The 21,969-nt window shown below is 36.7% G+C and overlaps 2 protein-coding genes across 3 annotated transcripts in view; one reads left to right on the plus strand and one right to left on the minus strand.

Annotated features, from left to right (window-relative positions):
* The window catches only part of rrp9 (ribosomal RNA processing 9, U3 small nucleolar RNA binding protein), a 19,994-nt gene extending 12,797 nt beyond the window's left edge, over positions 1-7,197 (plus strand). Inside the window, exons 18-20 of the transcript XR_016148668.1 lie at positions 3,226-3,326; positions 3,959-4,048; positions 6,671-7,197. The gene's annotated coding sequence lies outside the window, so the exon portion shown is untranslated. The remainder of the gene's footprint in view (positions 1-3,225; positions 3,327-3,958; positions 4,049-6,670) is intronic.
* The window catches only part of grm2b (glutamate receptor, metabotropic 2b), a 22,998-nt gene extending 5,010 nt beyond the window's left edge, over positions 1-17,988 (minus strand). Inside the window, exons 1-4 of one of the 2 annotated variants that reach the window (XM_039674100.2) lie at positions 17,558-17,988; positions 17,342-17,496; positions 10,610-11,192; positions 189-1,026 (exon numbers count right to left, since the gene is read on the minus strand). In XM_039674100.2, the coding sequence (XP_039530034.2) occupies positions 189-1,026; positions 10,610-11,077 (1,306 nt within the window). In that variant the 5' untranslated portion in view covers positions 11,078-11,192; positions 17,342-17,496; positions 17,558-17,988. The remainder of the gene's footprint in view (positions 1-188; positions 1,027-10,609; positions 11,193-17,341; positions 17,497-17,557) is intronic. The other variant, XM_039674101.2, reaches the window with a different exon arrangement.
* Between the last annotated feature and the right edge of the window lie 3,981 nt (positions 17,989-21,969).

Here is a 21,969-nt window from a genome sequence, read left to right on the forward strand (position 1 = left end):
GAGATTGCATTATCCTGGAGACCAATTGGGAGCTCTCTGATCATTTGATAAAGGATGTGTGGCAAGTATGAAGTTTCGGTGCATCAAGACTTATTGGTTCGATCAAATTTTAGGTAAATAATTGAAGAGCTGCTTCATAGATTGGAAGGAAATGTTCTATTGCAAAAAAATAGGACTAAATGACTCACCATCAAACTTAGTCTTGAGAATAAACTCCCGGTAGAACCTCTTTCCATTGCCTGGCTTCATGGCGTCGCACACCTTTGTGGTGTTGGGGCACACAGCTTGCCGCATGTTGTGCAGGGCATAGGCCATGGCATAGACTGCATTCACTACAAACATGATCTTTGATTCTGGCTTAAACGACCCATTCCTCAGGCTATTACTGGCGCAGCCGTGTTCATGTAGACGACAGGCAAACCTATGCTCCCAGAATTCCCTAAACCACGGGTTCCGAGTGTTATATTCCGGTGTTAGCTTGGTGAAATAGTCTTCAAACTCCCTAATAGAGTATGAGGCAAGCTCAATGGTGAAAGCCCCATTGGCAGCCTTCTCGCTGCCATGGACTACGCTCTCCTGCGCTCCCCAGCCGTCGCTGGCCACCCAAATGAAGGTAGCGTTCATCCTGGCTGCGGCAGAGAGCAGTTCCCTTGCATCTTCACTTCTGGTGAAGAGAATCACCACTTTGGCATTGGCTTTTTGCTGAAGTGAACGAATAACATTTTCATAATTTCCTCTGTTTACTGAACGGCTGACTTTCACTGAAGTTGCAATGCAGATTTGGCGTACTCTGGCTTCTTGTTGAAACGCATCTATACCCGTCTCACCGTAGTCACCCTCTGAAGCTACAGTGGAAACGTAGGTCCAGTTGAAGTACCGTATGATATCAGCTATGGCTTTAGCCTGATAGAAGTCTGGTGGGACAGTTCGGGCAAAATAATCATAACGGGATTTGTCGCTGAGCTTGGCACTAGTGGAAGCGTAACTTATCTGAGGGATCTGGAAGAGTCTAAGAAGGTTTGCCACCTGCAAATGAATAAAAATAATTGATTATTAGGCGGTAATACTTTTTTATAATACCATTTTACCACAATTTGCTTACACCTGAGAATTCCACAAGACGTAGCATATTTAGCTTAAGTTGCTGTTTTATTAAGGGAATTAGGCACATAATCTACATTATTTTAACATCCATTAATTATGCAACTTCTAATTATTTTAGAAAAGTTAATCTTTTTTCAATTTCTGTTTCCTGCCAGCTTTCTGTGGGTGGCAGTAGCACAATTGTAATTGCCTCAGACAAATAGCGCTGGGTTTCCTGAATATGGGGTAAACTATAATGAGCCTAATTTACATAGAATGCGTTTTTGCTCTGAAAAGAATGAAAGTCGACTGTTTAAAATTAATGTTAATATGGTGCAATGCTATTTCAGTGTATTTATCAGGTTATGAGGGACTGTGGGCAGTTATGGAGTAAGATGCAGGTTTTTCCACTAAAAAACATAGCGCAAAGTGCCCTTCATGTCACTGAAAATGTTTGTTTTTGCTGTTCAGTATCTACCGTAAATTAAAAACCCCAGTTTCCCAATGAGTCAGTGACCCACAGATGCTCTTAGCAAACTTGGTAAGCGCATGATATCCCATTACATTCTTTTAAATGTGGAAGGGGAAAAAAAGATACAGCTTTTACCTCTTCCCTGTTTTGAGCCTCATCATTTCAGACCATAGTTTCATGGGACTCATACAGATCTAATTCTGATCACATAAGATAACTGTGCAAGCGGATAAAATGATAATTTTAGATATGGTGTAAGTTTTCCTCAGGGCATGACACCTTTAAAATCTGATTTGAGAGATATTTTTCATTTACACTAAGAGTGTTGACAGAGGAAAGAGAAAATGGGCTATTTTAGTTACTTGAGAATATTGAAAAAAATTAGTTGAATATAACTTTAATTCTGTTATATTGTTAATGAACTAGCTATTATCACAAGAGGACGACAGGACATACAAGCATGGTTTAATGCCAATAATGATTTAAAAAATCACTCAAAATCTTACAAAATGATTGGGTTGTAGCTGTTGGGTTCAGCTCTCAGCTGACACACATTAGAGCTGATGGGTGGTGAACTTACATGTCAGTTTCTGACAAGCACACTTACATAGCTCAGTTTATTCAAGCCTGAGGGAGAGCAGATAGTCTGCAAAGAGGTGAAATTGAGAAAATCGGATTCATTTAGACAAGTGCAATCCTCCACAGAGGAAGAACACTATAGTTTGGCATCTCACCTCTGCTAAGTTTGACAATTGTCAGCCTAAATCGTAATCAAAAGTAAGAAAATCAGTGAGAAGTGCATTAAAATACTTAAATTATATACATTGAATTAGCCCTGTTTTTTTTTTCCCTGGCATTTAAATAATCTTTTTTTGGCAAAATGCGCTAATTCAATGTAAGTATAAAACATTAATACACCCACCCATTAGAAAAGTAGAATTAAAATCAGGATTTAAATGAACTGTGTTGTTAGTTGTGTGAGCTGTCGGGAAATCAAATGCAGTCGTCAACAGCTCTTAAGCGTCACTGGCCACTGCTTCTCAGCTTTAGAAGCTCCAGCATGTTGATATTCCAGTTGCGTATCAACAACACATTCATTTTTTTTCTTCAGAAAACAGAAACGGCCAGAATGCCGCTGGTGCATTTGACAGGGACCACCTGAGCTGACTCTAGTGTGAGTGTGTTGCCCTACCCAGACAGCGGAACATGGAGTTCGCTGCATTTCCCAATCTAAGAGGAGGTGTTGTGCTGCAAATCATAATAGCATAAAGCTAAGTTCCAGAGGCTCTAAAAAGCAGCAATACGTGACATTGTCATTGCCACTGAAAGTGCACTTGCGTAAGTGCACCTGAAAGTGCGATTTCAGTCAGACTAAAACAAAAATTGTCATTGAAGGAGGGATCCCAAGACATATCTAGACAAGGCCAGTGTATCATATACACTGTAAAAAATATTGTTGGTTTAACTTAAAAAATTAACCTGGTTGCCTTAAAATTTTAAGTTGATTGAACTGGAAAAAGTGAGTTAATACAATGAAGGAGATTGAGTTTAATCATCAGAAAATCAAAATAATAAGTTACCCGAACTAAATAAATTATTTAAGTTGATTTGACAAAAGAAAAAAAAAAATTTGTGATAACAAATCCTGATTTTTTTTTTTTTTTTTACAGTGAGAGATGAGCTTCTTTCTGATAGAGCCAGTAAACAACATCAGAGCATGACCCAGAACAACCCAGCAACCATCTATAACACTGGGACTGGTTTCAACCAGGTAAGATGACCTAAAATGATTTTAACTAAGACAAAACAGCTTGCACCCTCAGCAACTATCTATTTTAAGATAAAGGGTAGAGTCATTAAAAAACCTGGATATATAAAGGAATTTCTAGACCTGGAAAGATCAAGAAGAGGGGGATTAAAAAAAAGCTGAGAGCCACTGACCTAGCAACAAATTAGCAACCACCCTGAACACCCTAGTAATAGCCTGGCAACAAAACACCTTAGTAATTGCATAGCAACCCCCTGGCAAAAAACAAAAAAATGTAAAAGTACACAGCATTGTGGTTGCAAGTTTTCCAGAGGCAAATAACTCTCACAATTTCATCAGACAATTCAATCCATAATTTAGTTGTTCCTGACAAACAGACGATAATCCAATCTTTGTGCAATTCTCATCTTATTTAAAAACGTTTTTCAAAGGCTGCTAAAAAAAACAAAGGTTCATCTGTTCTAGCAGTTAGAGAGGGTTGTGAAAGAATGAATAAGTGTCTGACCCTGTCCTGAATGTGAGCTGCACACTCAAATGAAAGGCTAAACAGGGTCAAGTGATGCTCTGTGACAGCAAAACCCCTTTTCAAGCGTTCCCAGTCTCCTAACATAACAACACCATCTGTTTTTTCCCAGGATACTTCTTCACCAAGTGCTACAGAGCCAAGCGGTGTCTTAAGAGCTAGAGAATCGCAAATGACTAAACATGACAAACAAATAAACAAGGTATGTGGTTTGAAATGTTTGAGTGCTAATTATAATTTAGTTCTAATTACGTGGGAAATGCAAATGACTTGGCATTTATATGGCATTAATTATGAGTGTTATTTGTCTGTTGTTTTGGCATCCCAAGAACACCACATGCAGTTATAACCTATTAACATTTTCAGTGTCTCAGACCACAGTGGAGATCTCCATATGAGTGACCTTGAGACACACACACCCACTCCGTTATTACATACAGAAACGCTAACGAACAGTGACTCCTGGCAAACAACTTAAGAGGCTTGCATGCATGAAATAGTCAGACAATACTTGATCTTAATTCCACACAGCACCTGAGGATATTTTTTTATGCACGTCATTATTATTTATAATTGTGTGCTAACACACACACACATTTTGTGCTAGAGAAACATGATAATATATTCCGTCACCTTGTGCCGTGCGGGAGAGAAAATGTGCTGGCGATGAAAGGAGCATGGTGGCTATTGATTGGTTGGCATTATCAAATGCATTTCTCAATCACTCTCCAAATGTCTCGCATATACAAAATCTCAACAAACAGTTTTCTGCCTTTTTAATGAATGCAATCTGACATGAAAACATTTGATTCAGATTTACAATAGGAAGTTAAAGGGATAGTTCACTTTGAAATTAATTTTTGATATGGTTTAGCTTACCTCAAGGGCATCCAAGATGTTGGTGTCTTTGTTCAGATCAGTTGGACATGGCTGTGGTTACAAGAGGTAAAACGATATAAATACTGTTCGTTTTCTCACACAAACCGCTCGTTTCGTGTTTTAGGCCATCAATGTGTACTTACATTTACGAGTCATTAAATCATGTTTAATTTGGACTTCTCTGTGCATGCTCTTTGAGGTGGTGACCATAGACCTGCATTATATGACTGACAGACAAGAACGGTTTGACCGAAAAATATCAAAATTGAAAATACTGTGGAAACAAAGACACCTACATCTTGGATGCCCTTGAGGTAAGCTAAAACATATCAAAAATTAATTTCAAAGTGAACTATCCCTTTAACAAGTAAAACAGATTTACTACACGCTTATGAGTGTTTTTAACTTGATTTTCTTACTACCATTTATTAACAATAGGGCCCGGATCTTTCCGGCTTCAAAAAAGGATGCAAAAGCACCATAAACATGGCCCATATGACTCAAGTCATTCTAAAGTCAAATGCCAACAACAATCATTCCATCTATAGTTCATTTCATTAGCTACAATTAATCAATGATACCAACAGGCACTTGTAGACTCGTTTGCAGGCTGGTGTGGCTTCACCATCGTTGCATTTAAAGGGATAGTTCACCCAAAAATGAAAATTCTGTTAGTAATTACTCACCCTCATGTTGATCCAACCCCGTAAGACCTTCGTTCGTCTTCGGAATACAAGGTATTTTTGATTAAATCTGAGAGCCGGATCACTCCTACATAGGCTTCTTAAGGGATTGAAACTTGCTGGCTAGGAAAAGTTATTAAAAACATTGTTAAAATAGTCTAAGTGACTACAGTGGCTCAATCTTACGTTTATCAAGCGACGAGAATACTTTTTGAGCGCAAAAATAAACATAAATAACAACTTTATTTCAACTATTCATGTCCTTCTCTCTGGGCCTCTAGTCAGTTAACGTAGTGTGATAGCGTAGAGCTACGTCACAATAAAGTTATTATTTCTGTTTTGTTTTTGCACACAAAAAGTATTTTCATCACTTGTTCAATATAGGATTGAGCCACTGTTGTCACTTGGACTATTTTAACGATGTCTTTAATAACTTTTCAGGGAACAAGTTTCAATCCCTTAAGAAGCCTATGGAGGAGTGATCCAGCTCTCAGATTTCATCAAAAATATCTTCATTTGTGTTCCGAAGATGAACGAAGGTCTTACGGGATTGGAACAACATGAGGGTGAGTAAAAACTGACAGAATTTTCATTTTTGGGTGAACTATCCCTTTAAGTACCATCTCACTCCTGCAACTCCAAAGACTGAGCTCTTGGTAGATGCTACGATAAATATCCAAAGTATTTGGTGTTTTCTTCGCAACTGAACGTCTGTGTATGTTATGTGTTTGTATATATGTTGATTTGAGGTGTAAATTGAATACACAAGTCTCTGGTCCCTTAATTCTTTATGCAGCATCAAAAGTGTTTTAAAAGCAGGTGTTACAAACTCATTAAAGCATGCGTGGGAGTTTTCATTGCATTTACACTATTTTGACCAGCAGGTGCCAATTGTTTCAGAGTTTTAGAAAAGATTTTGTTTCTCGCATCACTACAAATCATATGACGTGATGGAATATAGCACATAAGGCATATGGACTACTTTCATGACACATTTATGGTGCCTTTGTGCCATTTCGGAATTTATTTTGCTTTGGAGTTCAAATGAATTTGAAATGGCATTAAGGTGATTACATTTTTTATTTTTTTTGTATTTCTTTTAATATCTAAATAATGAAAGAAAATACAAGCCACATTTTCCGTGTTTGCTTGTAATGATGTGCATTAGGAATATGAATTTAACCATGAGATAATTAAGCTATCAAGAATGATGTGCGTTGTGAGTTGTTAAACCATGACGATTTTGTTTATTCCCTCTCTAGGGACCTGTCACTCACGAAATTAGCGGGATAGTCTGCCAATCTCATCGCCACCACCCACTCCAGCACTCGATATAGCTCTGCCTTCCGCCACCATTACCCACACACACACATAAAGCTTTGTACCATCAACCGATGAATGGTCAGCCCTGATTCCCTCTCACAATCCAGATGGCAATGGGTGAAAAACAGGTGTGAGAAAACCAGCGAGGACATGTGCTACCCTGTGTGTTATCTCCTTTATATTCATGTTCAGTCGTGTCATGCTTCTTTGGGTTCCCTGCCAAGAGCGTCTCTCATTTACCACTGGGCTGAGCGAGCTCCAGCCAGCCTGAAGACCCCTCGAAGCTCTTTCACCCCAGTGCTGGACAGGTGGCACGGGCTTCGGCAGGCTTGTCATGTCAGCACAGTTGGAAGAGCTCCTCTGAGACCTTCAATTGCTGTCGCTGGCTGTGACATCCTTCCCACAAGAGTGAAAAACTGAAATGTTTGTGTATTTCTCTGCACAATATATTGTGTACGTAAATGCATCAGTGTCTTGGTATGTTATAAAGCGTGGTTAAGATATTTTGTTATATATTTGTTGACTGACAAATTTGTGTCAATATTGACATGGATTTTTTTTATCTGTATTTTTTTTATCTGGATTTTTTATTTATGGTTTCTCTGAAAAAAAAAAAAAGTTCATTTATCTTAATTTAAAAAAAAATTTTTATTAGATTTATTTTTATTTCAGTATTTCAATAAATTCTACAGAAGCCCTGCACCACAATGTAAAAAGAAAAATATCTAAAATTACGAGAATAAAGTTGAAATATTTCAAAATTAAAGTCGTAAAATTTTGAGAATAAAGTCAAAATTACGAGAATACATTCTTCCGTAATGCGTTCGTGAAGTCAAACTGCCTCAGACATGAATCTATTAGGGTTTTCAACAAAAATAAATTCTATGACGTGATGAGCGTCATAGAAATGAACAAATCTTTTTCCGAGTCGATTCGTTAGTTTTGTTCGTTGAATGAACCAAATGACTCGGAAAAAGATTCGTTCATTTTGATGAACGAGTTCGAACAGGAGAGTCACGAACGCTCATCACAGAACAGAGCAAGGAGAACATTTGAGCTTATAAAACCTAAACTTTGTTATTTATGTTTGAAATGACCAATCGTTTCGCTTGATAAGACCCTTAATCATCGTCTGGAATCGTTTAAAGGCCTTTGAACAGTTTGCAGTTTGCACTGAAACTGTCTTTTGGACCTTGAACCGTTTGGTTCCCATTGAAGTCCAGGAGAAAAATCCTGGAATGTTTTCATCAAAAACCTTAATTTCTTTTCGACTGAAGAAAGAATGACATGGACATCTTGGATGACATGGGGGTGAGTAAATTATCAGCAAAAGTGAACTACTCCTTTAAAGACAATTTTAAAAAATTTCAGTTTTAGTTAACAATAACAATACTTACTGGAATGATGTTTTACAGGTGCACTTCACTGCTGGCAAAATGGGCTTTCAATAAAACTTGGCTGTCTAAAAAGGTAGGAAAACTTCAACACCCATAATGCACTGGGCATGTTGCTGTCCAAGGCCGATCCAACTAGTCTGCTAGTGCTATGGATACGCTTACCATCAGATACAGTTTTGGTTTAGAAGAATGTACTTCTTAGCAAACTTTTAGTCCTAATGATGTAGACTTGTATTGTTCTCGGGTGCAAGAATTCAAAGAGTAAATGTACAGCGGAAGTCAGTTACTTTAGGTTTCCAGTGAAGGATCCAGCACGTTGTAGACAGCGGTTAAAGGCTGCAAGAATCATAAATACAGAGAGAACGGCGTGACAAAAAATCTGAAAAACATCTGTGTTTGTAGTCAACATTTCAAACTGGATGAACATGAACAATGTTTCAAAAGAAACTGCTGTTCTGTGTCCGTGGGAGGGGATACAAAAATGCAGAAGTATAATCTGTAGTTTCACGAAAGCCTTGAATTTTGCTGACAAATAAATGTGAAATTTTTAGTCCAGGTAATACGGAGAACGAGTAAACATTGTTAATTTACTTGTACTATCGGCAACGTAACATTTAAGTTCTGAACATTCAGTATGTTCTCATATTATGTTGAACTCTTTTACCTATAACTCTTTTATCAGGTCAAATTGAATTTCTCATTAAATGACCCCCAACATTTGGCATCCATCTTACTAGTGCTGAAGTTGAGCTTAGATCAGGACCATCTGTCTCCAATGTGTGTGTTGGCAAATTCCAGCACAGCTGAATAAAAATTAAGCCACGATTCCAACCATATATAACGAGCGTAGGGCAATTAGCACTCAGTTGTCTCATGCTAATCACAGCCTAAAGGCAGAGAACCGTAATTAACTGTAGATTCACAGTCTCTGGGCGCTTCGCTCAGGAGGAGGTCAGTCTGTACAAAGGAAGACAGAGATATGGGCGGATGTATATGTTCCTTGGGTTTGATGGGGAGGAGTTGAGTGTAATGTAACAAACAGACGTGGTCAGAAGTACTTGGTATGTTATGCTTACTGCTAAGGCAACACTTTCTGATCGTATTTCATAACCCTATCTATGTGTGAGAATGCAAATGAACATTTGGAAAGTTGAGAAACTATATTAAAGATACTCTGAGATTATTCAGACAACAAACTGAACAAAATGTTTTTGCAGGGGCGTAGCAACCACTTTTCAAAGTTCAATGAACTCAAATTATTTTGAAAGAGTCATGCCACTGTGCAAAAAGAAAATTGCAGCCGGTTGCATAATACAAGACTTTAAGACCAATCAGAAGCCTTTGTTTACTTTGGTAATGGATCGAACACATGCACAATAAGTAATCTGCCATTGCTATATGTCTACTTGCCTTCTACTGAGGAATTGTTATATCATCTAATTAATATTCATGAGCCAAGCAATTTAAATAATATCATCACAATATGTGCTTAATTGTCGTGAACCTACAATGGTCCTAAAAACAGGTTTCAGTTCCTTTTGCTAAATATAATTTATTTTTTGAGTTTTTAGAGTGAAATTTGACTGGAACTGTTCTTGATAACATTTTCTATTATTTGAAAAAATAAACATTACCTGAAATAAAATAAAATAAAATATAATAAACATTTGTTTTTTTTATGCTACTTGGCAACATTTCTTATATTCATTTAGTTTAAGTTGAAGTACTAAAATAACTAAATAACCTAAAAAATTAAAATGAAAAACTTTAAAGCTTAATAAATGTATACAGACATTTTTTTTTTAAATTAGATAACATTAATTTATTTATTAACTAACATGAACTAACAATAAGAAATACATTTGTTACGTTTATTAATCTTTGTTAATGTTAGTCAATAAAAATCCAGCTGTTCATTGTTTGTTCATGTTCACAGTGCATCACTGTAAAAAACATTTTCAAGATTTGTTATCACAACATTTTTTCTTTTGTCAAATCAACTTAAATAATTTATTTAGTTCAGATAACTTATTATTTTGAGTTTCTGATGATTAAATCAATCTCCTTCATTGTATTAACTCAATTTTTCCATTTCAATCAACTTAAAATTTTAAGGCAACCAGGTTACTTAATTTTTTAAGTTAAACCAACAATATTTTTTTACAGTGTAATGTCAACCAATACAACCTTTGATTTTAATAATTTATTAGTAAATGTTGTACGTTAACTAATATTAACTAATGAACCTTAATGTAAAGTGTTACCCATTTATTCAATTTGTTATGTTTCTCCTCCAGGTCAAAAAAGACTCAAATGCATTATGAAGATGGTCAAGTTTTTTTTTTTTTTTTTTTGCTAGTCCAGGTTTATTGATCAAGAGTCAAAACCTACGGACTGATCTTATAGTCTAGATTTCTTTTTTAAGAAAGATGTTCCAAAGGAGGTTGCATAGCATTTAGATTGATGTACGTTCGACCTTACCTGTATAGAAACATCACTATAGGATCCTCCAATCACTCCAGAAATGGCCAGAGGCAATTCATCCGGCACAGGATTCGACCCATCGGGACAGATGAAGCCTGGCTGATGCACTTTAGTGAGAGAAGCCCTCACGAACTCCAGCGACTGCTCTAGGGCATATGTGTCTTTAGAGCAGGTGTCCAGTATATGGGCTCCCAGCTTCACGCCGGGTAGGATTCGGTTGTCCTGGTTAATTTCGTCCAGCGCCAGCAACATGGCCTCCAGCCTCTGGATCCCGCGCTCTTCGTTTATCTTACCGCAATCCTCCATCCCTTCGCCCTTCTCGTGCACAGGGAACAGCCCTCCGATCACCAGGTCTCCATCTATGATGATCTCCCGCTTTGATCCGGCCAGGGGTGGGGTGTACCTGGGGCTGGTTTGGGCCAGAGGAATCAACAGGAACAGGAAGATGTGAGTAACCCGAGCCATGTCAGGGTTTGTGAGAGGTGAAGAACCCTTGCAACTACCCTGCGTGGTTTACTCGGCTGAAATATTTACTAAGTCTGTCGCTGATTGTAGACGCATCTCGATATCTTCTCAGCACCTGAAAAATAGATATGAATATCATTGACTTTCCAACTTGCAAAATAAACAAACATTGTTTTTACATGATTAACACATCTGATAACAGAAGCATATAATGCACAGTGTCACATATTACATAAGAAATTTAATTTTCAGAAGGTTTTGTGGTTGCAAAGAGGAGGCGGGCATTTCTAGATGGTTATTCATCCTGATTGAACTCAACGTTTCAGAGGTGACGCTCTGTTTTCCAGCTTCATTAATTCAGACACATCAATAACTCCCGGTGACTACGTAATTTTCTCAGGGTGTCAAAGGTGATGGATATCATCTTTTAGGTTATGAAAAATTACAACCTGAGGGAAGAGGATGAAAAGATGAAACAATAAATAATTTCAGCTGTTAGGAAAGTCTTTCCCAACTATATATCACACGGACTTAAAGAACTTTCATCTCTATTCAGAGATGCCAGGTCATCTCCATTACGCGTCGACTACACAGTTGCAAAGGTTGTGTTTTTCTTACATTACACATTTTCCAGAAGCCTTTTCTACACGGCTTTGAGCTAGTTTTCCTGTTTTGTTTGTTTTATTGATGTTTGCCATTATACTGTTTCATTGAACTTATTTTAATCCACAAAAATAGAAGAGAGATGTATATAAAATGATCGTTTATCTCGTATATGTGCTAAGAAAGGGTGCTAAAATTAACAAGTTTGCTTGTCTCAAATGTTTCCTCAACACCTAAATTTCTTACGAAATACAAAACCCACAATCACGGTCCAGTTCTTTGTGTTGCTCACTAGTCCTGGGGCCTCCTTCATAAAACGTGCGTGCAGACAGATTTGATTTTAGAGTGTGCGTATATGCTAAAATCCTATGTTTGTATTTATAACATCTTCGATGTGGAAAGTGCTTAGCACCATGCCAGGGTCCAGTGGCGTAACTTTGCTTTAAAAAGTGTGGCGGGCTAATACATAAATGCTAAATCATAAATCGTTGAGTCAACGAGGACTTTGATCACTTGATTTAAAAAAAACAACACATTTCAGCGTGCTAGATCGCCTCTTATTTAACAAATGGACAAAATGAATGCTCTGCTAGTTAACTAGAGACGTTTTAATTATTTATTTAAGTTACATCCTTGCCGCAATATGTTTCAAAAGTGGTGGGGACGATATCGACCCTGGCAAAAAGTGGTGTGGACACCCGCCCCACCCGCAAATTACGCCTATGCCAGGGTCTAAGCAGACGTACTCACTTTTCCCTGTGGCCGAGTGCCGGAGTAATGCAGGTTTTTGGAAATCTAAGCCATTCTTGTCGCTCGCCATTCTTAGGTAGAGGATTTGAACGTTGACTTTAAGACTGGAAAACTGGTTAAAGAGAAAATATCTGACCAGTGGCCTCTAAAGACAATGGCATTGCTTGCAAAATTAACATTTGACCCCCCCTACCCCCTTCCTCTGAGCATCTTATCTACAGTACATCTCTCTTTCTCTCTCTCTCTCAGTCAGTAACACTGACAGCTCACATGTGTTTTAATGTGAATGTGATAATCTTTAAGGATTGTTTAGTATAATTTTAAAGGTCTCAGAGCGACGCTGACTGGTGCTCTGTTATATCGTATGTTAATGACATTAATTAGGTGGCATTTACAAGGCAGAGATCTGAAACCACACAGCTGTGCACAATTTCAAGATCATTTGCAATTTATAGATTTCACATCTGGAAGTTCATTCTCTGAATCGCATGTACGTACATTTGAGAAATGACGTAAGATCAAATGTATGGTTTCTATGCAACATTTTAAAAATGAGGCCAGAGGTCTTGATATGACTCAGGTGCATCATTCCATATATATCTATGGGATTTTAAAATGTTTTTTTATACTTTATATTTTTTAAAAACTGCTTTGAAGAGTAACAGCAAGCACATCTCTCTTCAACAAGTGACAAAATTTGAGGTGTCATTTCTGACTGTAGCACAAATGGTTCATAAATGGATCAGTTACGGGCCAAATTTAAATTGTTAAGGTTAATGGTTTTGAAAAATTATGAGCAAAAGTAATGCTGATGCTTGTCTTAGTCAGCATCTAATTATAAAGTCTGACATATGTTTCTCTGAAAAGGTTTTTCTTTTCTTTTTTCCAGTTTCTATGATTGTGATTTTTGTAAACGAGTCGCTTACCCTCTTCTATTGGAAGATATAAAGTATCGGTTGCATTGCAAATCCGTTATAAACAATTCAGTATGTAAACTGGACACTGCACCATTTTATTGTCTTCTGTATGCTGATGAATATGGTTAATTGAATGTGGGGGAGATGTTCCTCTGAACCTCTGGACACAGGGCAGCTTCACCTCTTAACTTTTCAAGAACACCAAATGAGATTTAATTTACGATAAATCATGTATATTCATGGTGTTTCCCCTCCCTGCTGGCGTAATGAGGCAACATCTTGTTTATTAGGGTTCTGTTCCTTTACTTCTGTTACCATGGAAACAAGAAAAAGTGGGTGGGTTGGGGTGGCAAGGCGGTGTGATAAAGATATATATATTCTAATTAATATGAGATCTGTTATCTTAGGTGCATTACATTGAGAGATTATAGCAAGTCAATAAAGTTAATTCTTTGTAACGTCGGGCCATATTGTTGCACTGATCAGGTTAAAATAGGACTTGAATTGCTTTTAAAATTAAAAAGTAGGGCTGTGCAAAAGTTAATTGCGATTAATCGCATCCAAAATAAAAGTCTGTTTTACATAATATATTTGAGTGTGCTGTATATAATTATTTTGTATATATAAATACCTATGCATGCATGTATTTTTTTAAGAATTATTTGCGCTTAAATTCTGTATATATATATAAAAATACATAATCTATATTATATAAATATAAATATTTTATATAGGAATAACACATTTTCTTAAACATATACATGCATGTGTGTGTATTTATATATACAAAATAATTATATACAGCACACACAAATATACTATGTAAACACAGACTTTTATTTTGGATGCGATTAATCGCAATTAACTTTTGCACAGCCCTATTAAAAAGTGATTTTTTTTTTTTTTTTTTACAAATGCATTTTAAACAAATGGTCAATGAAAAGAGATGCTTAACCTTCAAAACATTTTGTCAAGCTAACTATTACATACTACTAACTATTATATAGCTTTTTATTTTCTATTCATTTTCAGTGAGGTCCATTGCTTATCCAGTTTTAAACTCTGATTTGTGTGATTTTGTTCATTTCTATGAAGACAAAAATAAATAAATATATATGCAAGCATAAGATGCCAGAATCATAACAAGGCTACACATTTAGCCTTCATTAAGCTGTGATTCAGTAGGAGCTGGCTATAATTATTTTTTATATATAATAAATTTGGTGACAGGGTTAACTGATGGCATTGTAAACTTTATTGAAAAGTCATTCGTTCAATTAGCTAAATTTTAGGTGTGTTTCTTTAACTATAAAAATAATACTGGCATTTCTCAGTCCTCAGACAAAAGATGAACATAGCTATAGGTCAAGGGTTTCTAAATTTCACCAACAGCAACAGGAGCATTTGACCAAAACTACATTTAAAAAAAAAACAAACATTAACAACGAATCATGGTTTTCTCTTTTCTATTCTTCTCTGGAACAGAGGGAAGCAACAGGCACCCTCGATTCACAAGAGAAAAGAGTCAAGGTAGGCTAATGGACCAGTCCATAAACTGAGGTCTGGACATTAGTGCATACTAAAACAACACTTGAATATTGAACATTCACAAATATCAAAGTATATTTTAGATTTTAATGTCAACAGCAGCTTTGACACTTGGGGGAAGATTGTTCACTGAAGAGTTATTGAGAGGAGGATCATTACTGTGCTCTTGAATAAGGCACTTCAACCAAGGTTGAACCAGGGGCAATCAGTGCACTATAAATCACAATCACAATGGAACGAAAGCATGAGCAAAATGGCAATCAAGTAGTGAGAAATCTCAAAAAAAAAAAAAAAAAAAAAAAAAAAACACTATATATACCGTAAAAAAGTTGTTGTACAATTTAAGTACAATCAACTTGGATGTTAAAGTCATTTCAACTTAAATTACATTAACTTAAAAAAAATTAGTTGAATCTTGTATAATTTATTTTAAAAGTTGCGTAATCTTGTCATAACTTATTGATTATATATTTTTACAGTGTGAATATACACACACATATATATATATATAGTGATAAATCCTAAAAAACTTTAGCAGATTTCAGTCAGTCCAACAAATCTGAATACTCAGATGTGATAAAGCTAGTTTAATATAATCAAATCAATGATCACATCAGTATATAAATCTTTATGAGAACCTCCATTTAAATCTGAAGACTCAGATGTGATGACGCTAGTTTAATATAATCAAATCAATGATCACATCAGTATATAAATCTTTATGAGAACCTCCATTTTTCTTAATGACACGTAATAAAATTAATTAAATAATGTTTATTCACTCATATCTGATGAGTGAATAAACCTTTTCCATCAGGTTGTGGCGCGATAATTATGATTAATGTGCTTAATTTCATTTTGTTTCAGTATCCAAGGGAAGCCACAATGAATATATATGCTGTGAGAATGTATGTGTATGCATATGAATGCTTGAATTCAGAGCTTGTGGGAGAATTAGTTCCCCTTGATCCTCTTGTTTTGGCAGAATTGATGTGTATACTGAGACACCAGATGGGATTTTACCAGTCTGGGCTCACCATCAGGCTTGACTGCTGATAAGTATAAAGTATAAATCATTTAATACCTGACATATATCAGTAAAAATCATATTACAGTTCTAAAATATTACTGTTCCCACACAGCGCCCTTAAATATATGGTCCTATTTTTTTTTAATAAGACACACTTTGGTTTCATTGATCATTTCTGGAGCACAGCCAGACCAGTTGAATGGCTCAGTAAGGTTGCCAAGGACGAAAGCATTCACAGACATGGAGCAAATTAACTATGAGATGTTTATCTCAGCACGTCCAATCATGGGTTGCTATGGATGCTTTACACTATTCAGATCCAAAGTGTCAGCGGGTGAACAGAACAAGAGTGTTAAGTTTTGCAAGAAGTTTTCTCTTCAACAGGAAAATGACATGTTAATGGCCAGATTGTGAATCTGAAAGGTGCTCCAAGGTAAAATGATGCTATTCATATGGCCAAGCGTGATGTACGGCCAGTGACACCAGTTATGTATGAATATATTTATTTGTTATGGCTTGATCTGGAATCAAACTGAGTGATTGCAATTGCAATTTTTTTTTTTTTTTTTTACGGTTGTATGATAATTCTAATGTTTTGGCTTCACTGACTTTAAACAGTTTTCAATGTTTGCTTGACATAATTAATGCGCTTAATTAAAGAAAGCGCATAAGCATAATAATGAACTGCTTCAACAAGTCTGAAAATATTTCTGCCCAGTGTGGGCAACATCTGTGAAATATTAAAGACAAATACGTCTCAGAACACATTTTATATAATTCTTGAACAAATTTGAGGTTGACATCTTACTATTTATTTTTAGACATTTATAGTATAAAATAAACTATTATTTCTCTACTGAATATGCAATATTATATCTCAAAGCCAAAATATGATAAAACACGAAAAGCAATCAGTTGCAAACCTAAGATATTTTTTGCATTATGACAGTTTGCCTAAAGCATAATGTTCCCATTCAGTGGTGTAGGCTACTGATCCATCCATACATTTCGTTGTAATGCATTTCTCAAGGTAAAGTTGATTAGAGAGTTGAGCGTGTCAGGTTGCCAATCACATTTCCTTTGTGTTCAAATATCAAGTGCACTTATAGTCAACAAAGGAGCAACACCTCAATGACATTCAAACGCAACCCTGTCCTGTTTGTATTCGATCACAAGACTTTGTGCAAGGTTTGTGCTCAAGAAATGCCAAAGCATCCGTGCACGCGCGCGATAAGGCAATTCTCCGGTATCATCATTGCTGCATGTAATTAATTGTTCCCTATAATAAATACTTCATATGTGGTGGTATTCACGGCCAGTCTGATATTTCCATCATGCAAATGATTTTAAAAATTGGCCAAAGTGTTCGCAAATGCATGCAAATGTTGCGCGTAAATAAAATGCATGCTTGCTTACCAGTGAAGAATTGATCTGGCAGAAATTCAACACCTTGTGCAACTTGTTTCAAGAATGCAAAGTTGATTTAGCTTTGGAATTGGCGAGAAATCAGCCTCCATTCATGATGTTCCCACAGGTGCAGGTGTTTGATGTGTTTGGATCTGTCCTCGGTGCTGAAACAAAGACCCGATGAAGCGCAGAAGGTGATGATGATGATGATGATGAAGATCTTACCTGTGCACAGCGTAATTCGCTCGGAATGATGAATGCCTTCTCATTAAAAGCAACGTGCACCACAAACACCTTCTTCAGACCAACTTAATGGTCAGTTCGGGGCTTTCTCCTCACTCTCAGGGTTTTGTGAGAGCGCAAGAATTCAGTCCACACACCTGCCAGCGTGAGAGGTTTAATAAACTCAAACTAAATCTCCACGGATCCATGGTTCGGTCACGATTTTCCAAACGTCTTTTACTGAAACTTGAGAGAGGATTTTTATTGAACAATATTGCCCAGATATAGCCTATTAAGTGGCGCCTCAATAACACATGTTTGGTCCCCCAACGATTCTTTTAATTTCAAATAATGGATGTTGGTGTTCAGGGTTCGAGCTTCATGCATTCGTGAGGTTCGGGTGAAACACCAACCCCTGCGCCCCCTCCGTATAGGCTACCTCTCTCTCTCTCTCTCTCTCTCTCTCTCTCTCTCTCTCTCTCTCTCTCTCTCTCTCTCTCTCTCTCTCTCTCTCTGGCTGCTATCTGTGTGAAGATAGGTGGAGTCACAACAGTTCTTTTCTCGCTTAAAAATCGTTTAACTAAGATCAATTTTAATAACGGATAACGTGCGGGATTTCACACGGTAGCCATTTGACGTTCAGTAGCCTGGCTAAAAACTCTTTAACCCTTCCACATGTTCCACATGGCACTCGGTTTTAAGTCCACATGGCACTCTGTTGATATTTTGGCTTCTGGAATTGTCAATTTTCATAGCAGAGTAAAGAGACACATATTTCTGGATTCTACTGATTCTCAGCTACAATTTGGATGCATTGTACACTTTTTGAGACAATTGTGTGTGTAATAGTGATATTTCACCAAGAAATACAAAAACAGAATTTTTGTTTTTATTATATAAAAATATGAAAAATAAATACAACAAATATTTATTCCTCAAAGGCTTTAGAACACCTGCAAAAAAAAAAAAAAAAAAAATTGGGTGAAAAAATATAAAGAGGGATAGGCTAGTTCATCTGAACCATTTGTCCAACTGAACCGAACTGAACCGTCTCAGAGACGCCGGAAGTGATCTCTCTTGCGTCCACGTCACGCAATGTTTACACGGAGATTTCGGGAGTTTTACCCGTGGTTTTACCTTTTTACTAAACATATTCGAAATCGTCTTCCATTGCGAGATGTAGACGCGCGAGAGATCACTTCCGGCGCAACGTTGGGGACGGTCACGGGCTCTGGGACGGTTCAGTTCGGTTCGTTGGACTTCTGATCATGCTTCTGATTCAGATCAGTTCGACGGCAACAAGAGGTAAAAACTATATAAATACTGTTCGTTTTCTCACACAATCCGCTCGTTTCGTGTCATTAAATCATGTTTTATTAATTTGACTTTTCTGTGCATCTTCTTTGAGGCGGACCGCCATAGGCTACATGACAGACAACACCGGTTTGACCGAAAAAAGTCAAAATTGAAAATACTGTGGAAACAAAGACACCTACATCTTGGATACCCTTGAGGTAAGCTAAAACATATCAAAAATTAACACTATAAAAGAGATTTTTAAAAAAATATCAGAAAAAAAAAAACAGAGAAGAAAGTTCGCTTCGACATTGCAACTGTTTTCATCAGAAGCTGAAACCAAACAACTCGAGTTTCTGAATTTTTTTATTGTAAATTACAAATATTAGTCAGATACTTTCAAACACCAAACAGAAATAAAAAGGTTAACAAATTTCTCATATCATAAAAATATAAGCATAAAAAACAACAAAAACAACAACAACAACAAATATAGGCTAGACATACACACACAAACATATACGCATTACAATTATTCGATTTAAGCAAAATAAATAAAAATACAATAAAAATAGCTAGCCACAGAATATATAAATAGTAAATTCCTACACAGCCAATAAATATTTGGTGAATTAATCACTATAGTATCAGGGAAGCTTACCAAATATATTTTCATAGCACTCTATAAGTCTTTTCAAGGAGCGTGAATATTTAATGACGCAAGCACAGAGGCCATTTATACTTGGATGTACCTAATAAAAATGTAAGGTTGTTACACCGCAAAGAATGGTGCAGAAATAATTAGCTAATATTAAATAATAATTAGAATTTAATTAGCAGAAATAGTATTTTGAAATTAATATGCAGCCCTATATATTAATGGAAACAAAATGATAATATCAAAAACATTTTTTTTAATTAAAAACAACGAAAATAAAAGATATGACCACCTGCAAACAAATGATGCTGATCTTGTTTTTGATGAAATGCTTTGCTAGAAAAGTGCTTCTGTTTGTATTTCTTAAAACATATATATCTTTCTTGCAAAAAACCCCAAAAACTATATATATACTGTATATATATATATATATATATATATTTTTTTTTTTTACATGAGAAGAGAATTATAGCCTTACAAGCTCTACAAGCAAAGAAGCCTAATTACATTTAGGCTACATTTAAGCCAAAGCAAAGGAAATGCTGCCCACTTGCAGGTTCTGATCCGCAGGCTGATTCTAACTAACTATTAAGAAAGAGCTTTTAATGATTTAGCCATTCATCTGTGCAAGACACCATAAAAGAAGGTATAATTACAGAACGAAACTTAATGTACTGATGGCTCTCTGAGAAAAGTTCATACTGTATGCATCAGCAGAAGTCAGTCAGTGCTTAAGATCCAAGTTCCAGAACACTGTGTTAAGACCCCTCAAGCGCTGTCCAAGTTCTGTTCTCCCAGATTCTCAACCAATTAAAGGGGAATCGGGAGGGGGTTGGTCGCTGTTGGAGAGACACACACACACACACCGACGGCACGGGCACAAAGCTTGCTTTGTCTTCCATACCCACAAATAATTTGGATATTTTCAGAGGACGGTGGAGAGAAATGCACATGCCCACAGTGGTGATTAGAGCAGCAAACACTCGCAATAGATTATATAATAACCACCTCTAACACAAAGGGACCAATTTTGCCTTGAAACAGAGGTCTGTTGAACATCATAATGGCAGAGAGATCCAGAGACACCAGACTGAGTTTTGGGGAGTGCAAGGACGCTTAGATATAATTATCAGAAATTGCTCCAAACTTTTCTACCCATATGGAAATACAGTAGAGTAAATCGGTCAAATTTTTAGATCAATCTGAAAGCTGTGGTCAACCCTCTGGAAAACTGTTTCGAGGTTTGTATGATGCAACAGCATGTAAAACTATCCATTGATATGCTAAATAACAAGCTTGTGAAGCATTCATGCAAAAATAACATCTATTTGTTATATTCAGAGTTAAAGCAAGCATGAAAGTGAAGTTCATATATAGGTCAGCCATAATAATTGTGTATATTCTACTATGCTGCAGTAACTAGCTGATTCTGTGTTGATTTTGGGTCAGTTAACTAGTCAAAGTTCTCAATTAAACACAGGCAAGATGATCGAGGTACTTTAACTAGTCTAGATTTGCCAAAACTTAGTTCATGCTTTAAATCTTTGAAGGATATTTAGAGTTTAGTTTGATGCACATAGTAGCTTGTAAACTAAATGTTCGGCTTTGTTTTCTATCTGTGAACTAAACATATTACTTTCAGAATGACTGCAATTTTGTCTATTTTCCCTCCCCCTAACATACTGTATTTTTAAAGTCCCCCTTTAGTCAATAATTGATCATCTTTGATCAGCAAAATGATGTGTAAAGGGATGCTTCACCTCTGGAAAGATGAACGAGTATTTAAAATGGGTAATTTATTTAGAAGAAATGTGAAATTATTTTTGAATTTGGAGCTTTCTTGACTGAGAAAAGCCAGAAAATGTATTTTTGGCTTATATGGATGAAAGACAACAACTCCCAGAATGCACTTGCTTCGCTGCCCTAGGAGGCCACGCCTACCGGTAACAGAGTGCAGTAGTTAAACTACAAGTCTAGGCTACTAGTGAGTCTCCGTGATGAGTCTGCCTGAAAATGTGTTTCGAGATCGCCCAAAATGTCCGGGATTCGGCTTTTGCGTTCTACAGTCGTCATTCATCATGTTTACTGTGGCGAGCAGGACGAGTGAGGGCCGCAGGAGAACGGCGCGAGGCCGGTGGGGTGATTACCGATGAGCGACACCTGCGAGATGCACCGGCCTCGTATCTCTCACGGAGGAGCGAGGATTTTCTTAGCAATGTTAAAACGCACATCAACCGCTCACTTGTTTAGCGTTCATGTAAACACTACATTCAGATTCACCAATCAGAATGAATTCAGTTAGATTGAAACAAAAGCTGTGCATGTAAACAGTGAATGGCGACTGCAGAAAGCAAAAGCTGAATCCCGGACATCAACGGCCGGACATGTCCCGGAAAAAGAGGATGGTAACCCCTACTACTCAGCTTCCTCCACAGAACAAGAGCCTGCTAGCTTAGCTTCC

Source organism: Pimephales promelas, chromosome 21 (assembly GCF_988280905.1).
Source record: "Pimephales promelas chromosome 21, fPimPro1.hap1.1, whole genome shotgun sequence".
Taxonomy (NCBI): Eukaryota; Metazoa; Chordata; class Actinopteri; order Cypriniformes; family Leuciscidae; genus Pimephales; species Pimephales promelas.